Source organism: Blennius ocellaris (genome assembly GCF_963422515.1).
Source record: "Blennius ocellaris genome assembly, chromosome: 18".
NCBI classification, from domain to species: Eukaryota; Metazoa; Chordata; class Actinopteri; order Blenniiformes; family Blenniidae; genus Blennius; species Blennius ocellaris.
In genome coordinates this window covers 826,685-831,684 of record NC_137667.1, presented here as the reverse complement: position 1 = coordinate 831,684, position 5,000 = coordinate 826,685, and the positions used below count along the sequence as shown (strand labels likewise).

At 55.6% G+C, this 5,000-nt stretch overlaps 1 protein-coding gene across 1 annotated transcript in view; it reads left to right on the top strand.

The window, feature by feature from the left end:
* LOC308143203 (pleckstrin homology domain-containing family G member 3-like) overlaps window positions 1–3,921 on the top strand; it is a gene marked incomplete at its 5' end in the record, with an annotated part of 11,457 nt that extends 7,536 nt beyond the window's left edge. Inside the window, 3 exon segments of the mRNA XM_080513943.1 lie at window positions 569–640; window positions 720–2,298; window positions 2,699–3,921. Coding sequence (XP_080370069.1) covers window positions 569–640; window positions 720–2,298; window positions 2,699–3,504 — 2,457 coding nt within the window. The 3' untranslated portion in view covers window positions 3,505–3,921.
* Between the last annotated feature and the right edge of the window lie 1,079 nt (window positions 3,922–5,000).

The following is a 5,000-nucleotide window of genomic DNA, read 5'->3' as shown; positions in this document are numbered from 1 at the left end:
GGGTTAGAAGGTCAGGGTTCAAGGAGTCAAGTCCTCAGGTTGAGGGGCCTTGAGGATCAGGTCTTCCTGTGCTGGTTCAGGTCTCTAACGCCACGTTTCCTTCTGGTTGGAGCTTCTTGAGCAGCGTGGAGCAACGTGAAGGTCGGTAGACTGTTTGGTTGCCGTGCCGACGCCTTGCTCGGAGTTGTTTGGTTGCCGTGCCGACGCCTTGCTCGGAGTTGTTTGGTTGCCGTGCCGACGCCTTGCTCGGAGTTGTTTTGGTTGCCGTGCCGACGCCTTGCTCGGAGTTGTTGGTTGCCGTGCCGACGCCTTGCTCGGAGTTGTTTGGTTGCCGTGCTCGGTGTGAAGTTGTTTCATATTTTTCCCTGAAGTCAGATTTCAAGTCAAAACGTTTTCAGCCTCTGTTTCCATGACAACGGAGCTCGGCGCCACTGAAGACGCAAGTTTTTGAAGATGCTCTGTCTCCATGGAAATCAGGGGACACGCAATGACCATCCAACTTGGTGGTCTGTCCACCAGAATGTCCCTGTCCTCCCAGTGTCCCTGTTAACTTGTTGTTTTGTTGAAGCGTCCAGAAGGGGGCGGAGTCTCTGGCACCAGGCCAGACGAGTCGAGTGCGACCGAAGCGACTCCAGAGCTGGTGAGTCACCGTCCCTCACGTCCCCGTCGGACTTTTCTATTGCACCGAAGCCGACCCTCTGTCCGTTGTCCCTCTGAAGTTCTCCACAGACCGGGAGACACCCGAACCGTCAAAGAGTCCGGGACCGGATTCGTCCCCCGATCCGGATCTGCCGGAGACCCCGAGGCACGACGGAGACTCCGAGCCGGTGGAGGAACCGTCCTCGGCCGCCGTCGACTCCGACTCCAAGACGCTGAGCGAATCGTCCGAAGACGAGGAGGACGAGGACGACAAGGAGGCAGGGGGCCAGGGGGGCGGAGCCTCCAGCATCCTGCCGTCCTCCGTGCTGGACAAAGCCAGCGCCATCGCGCAGCACTTCAGCGGCAGCGTCAAGCGAGGCAGCGTGCCGGAGGACGGCTTCGCCTCGCCGGGCTTCGCCTCGCCTCGGTTACCCAGCAGGACCGGCGGCGCCGCAAACTGCACCTCGCCTTGGTCACCCAAAAGGACCAGCAGCACCGCAGACCGTGCCTCGCCTTGGTCGCCCAGCAGGACCGGCGGTACCGCAGACCGCGCCTCGCCTTGGTCGCCCAGCAGGACCAGCAGCACCGCAGACCATGCCTCGCCTTGGTCGCCCAGCAGGACCGGCGGTACCGCAGACCGCGCCTCGCCTTGGTCGCCCAGCAGGACCAGCAGCACCGCAGACCGCGCCTCACCTTGGTCGCCCAGCAGGACCGGCGGTACCCTCGGCCTCTGCGCCGACGCCACCGACCGACCCCCGTCGCTTAGCGGCGTGTCGTCCAATGCCGCCGAGACCTTCGGGTCAACGAATTTGGCCTCACTGTCTCCTCAGGACGACGACAGCGTCTTCGACGTGGACCGCGGCGGCACCCCCCGCCGGAGGGACTCGACCCTGTCCAAGCAGGACCAGCTGCTCATCGGGAAGATCAGGACGTACTACGAGAACGCCGGCAGCCAGGACGCCACGTTCAGCCTCCGGCGCAGAGAGAGCCTCACGTACATCCCGACCGGTCTGGTCCGCAGCTCCGTCAGTCGCTTCGACAGCGTGGCCCAGGACCGGGCGACGAGCTCCAGTCCGGACCCGGAGTCAGAACCTCAGGACCCCCCGGGTTCCGTCCAGCGCGGCGCCGCAGAACCGGAGGAGTCGGCGTGGAGTCCGGAGCCCGGCTCAGAGAGAACCTGTGAGGAGGAAGAGTTCAGGCCCTCGTCCGACATGATCCGGGTCTGGCAGGCGATGGAGCGAGACCTCAACTGCTCCCCGAGAGACCCCGACCCCCAGAAACTCCTCAGAACCACCAGCGATCGGGATCCGACCCTGAGGGCCCAGCTCGAGGGCGGAGCCTCCGACCCAGGGGGCGGAGCCTCCGACCTCAGCACCGTCGACTCTTCAAGCACCAGACCAAAATCCTCCTCGGTTGTGAACCGAACCGGGAGCCTGAAGGAGTCCTTGAAGGCCCCAGGTCCCCGGGTGGTCCAACTGAAGGCGGAGGCCCACGAGACCGGACCCGGTTTGGATCAGAACCAGCTGGAGAGCAAAGTTCTGCACCTGGCCCGTCAGTACAGCCAGCGGATTAAAGGAACCCGGCCGGTGGTTCGGCAGAGTCCCGCTATGGCGGCCGGCAGGAAGACTTTAGCCTGCGTGGTGGAGGAGGAGAGTCCAGGTAAGACCGCCGGCCCGCTATGACCCGCTAAGACCTGCTATGACCCGCTAAGACCCGCTAAGACCCGCTATGACCTGCTTTAGCTACTGAATCAGTACCAGTCCTCTTCATGATTTGGATCCTCCTCCTGAATAGATCTTCTTCCTGAACCAGAACCAATCCTCTTCCTGAATCAGAACCAATCCCCTTCCTGACCTGAACCAGTCCACTTCCTGAATCAGAACCAGTCCTCTTCCTGACCTGAACCAGTCCCCTTCCTGATCAGAACCAATCCACTTCCTGAATCAGAACCAATCCTCTTCCTGATCAGAACCAATCCTCTTCCTGATCAGAACCAGTCCCCTTCCTGACCTGAACCAGTCCAGTCCCTGACGTGTCCTGCGTCTCGAATGTCTTTCAGATAAGGTCAACCGGACTCTTCCCCGGCAACGTGGTACCCAGACCACCGCCGCCCAAGAACCTCCAGCACCGGGCCTCCCCTGCCGGTCCAGGGGTCTCTCTCCGGGTCGGCCCCAGAACCCCATCAGTGGTCCGCCGCCGGTCGAGGTCTTCGACTGGCCCGACGTCCGCGAGCTGCGGACCAGGTACACCGACTCCAAGAGTCCGGCAGTCCGGACCTGGTCCGTACCAGACCAGATGGAGTACGGCGGTCCCAGGAGGCGATCCACCTCGGACCAGATGGGGGACGGCGGTCCCAGGAGGCGGCTCCACCGGGCGGACTCCCTGGACCCCCGGCTGAGCGGCCTGCAGGAGTTCCAGGACCACGTCCGCAGCAGGACCTACCCGGGCCACTACGTCGCGGCCGAGGCGCCGCTGCCTGGAGACCCCGACCACAAGGTCCTGGTTCTGGAGAAAGTCCCGGCGGAGACCACCTCGAGCGAAGACGAAGACCAGGACTACGTTCAGATCCGCTCGCCGACCAGCAGGGAGACCATCTCCATCATGGCCGTCGTGGACCGCTGCCGGGTCTACCAGGAGTCCGACCAGTACCGGGCCAGGGCCGAGCCGGACTCCGCCGAGGGGGACGAGAGCCCGAAGGCGGGGCGGGCCGACGGCGCCAAGCTCAGACCGGCAGAGAGCCAGAGGGACCCCAAGAGACCCAGAGAGCCCGACGGAGGTCCGGAGGGGACCGGCGGAGCCAAACCAGACGGGGGTCAACAGAGTCTGGTCAAGAACCTCAGGGAGAGATTCCAGAGTCTCAACTGACCGAAGACCAGCGGTGCTTTTCAACCCCAACGTCTCGTCTGTTCGTTGTGACGGCGCTTCACTGCCCGGTGTTTCGGTTTCACTGGCGCCCCAGTTAACTGGTGCCTCCTGCCGCCAGCCGCTGTTAACGTAAGACAAACGCTGCGATAAACTTTGGTAGAAATGCGGTTGAACGTCGTTCTTCAGGACGAGACGCCGGAGGAGGAAGGACACCAGTTGACAGGGACACCAGTAGACCTGGAACACCGGTGGCGTCTCCGGTTTTGGACAGAACCTCCCGCTAACCGGTAGCACGGCGGGTGAACGAGACGCTGTCGTGACACGTCGGCCAATCAGAGGCTGTGTGTGTGTGTGTGTGTGTGTGTGTGTGTGTGTGTGTGTGTGTGTGTGTGTGTTCCATGAATCAGCAATAATCTGGACTGATTAAATAAAGATGTGAAACAGAAGCAGAGTTTCAGAACTTTTATTGTTTTGTTGTTTTTTAATTAAAGACAAAATCTCATTAAGACTCGACGACAGTGACATCATCACTGTGACATCATCGCTGTGACATCACGACCATAAAAACACTGACAACAGCATAAAGCAGGACTATTCAGCTCTATTCTTGGGAGGGCCACATTTCCAGGAAGCTCAGGACCCGGGGGCTGATTCCCTGAGCTTTTATTTTGGTAAAATCACTGACTTTACACACGTCGTACTGTTTTGGAACAAAGGCTGTTGCAGCCCCATAAACACACATTGGAAACCTCTGAAAGAGTCTGTTTGTCTTTCTGTATAATTGTGTAAATTCTGACGTCTCCACTTGGAACACGAATCTTTTCTTTCAACAAAACAGACGATCAGAATAAAAGATGAACTTTTCACACAGTTGATGAACATTCTGAGCTTCTGACAACCAAACCTGTTGATCAACACACTGAAGACCACAACTTTGTTTTGTTTTTCTCTTTTCCTTTTTTTGTTTTGTTTCATTCTGTTTTTCTCTTTTCCTTTTTTTTGTTTCGTTCTGTTTTTCTCTTTTCTTTTTTTGTAATTTTTTTTTTCGTTCTGTTTTTGTTTTTTGTTTTTTTTTCGTTCTGTTTTTCTCTTTTTTCCTTTTTTTTGGTTTTTTTTCGTTCTGTTTTTCTCTTTTTTCCTTTAAAAATTTTTTTTTTTCGTTCTGTTTTTCTCTTTTTCCTTTTTTTAATTTTTTTTTCATTCTGTTTTTCTCTTTTTTTCCTTTTTTTAATTTTTTTTTTCGTTCTGTTTTTCTGTTTTTTCCTTTTTTTTTTTTTTTTCATTCTGTTTTTCTGTTTTTTCCTTTTTTAAAATTTTTTTTTCGTTCTGTTTTACTTTTTTTTCGTTCTGTTTTTCTCTTTTTTCCTTTTTAAAATTTTTTTTTCATTCTGTTTTCTCTTTTTTCCTTTTTTTGATTTTTTTTTTCGTTCTGTTTTTCTCTTTTTTCCTTTTTTTGATTTTTTTTTCATTCTGTTTTTCTCTTTTCCTTTTTTTGA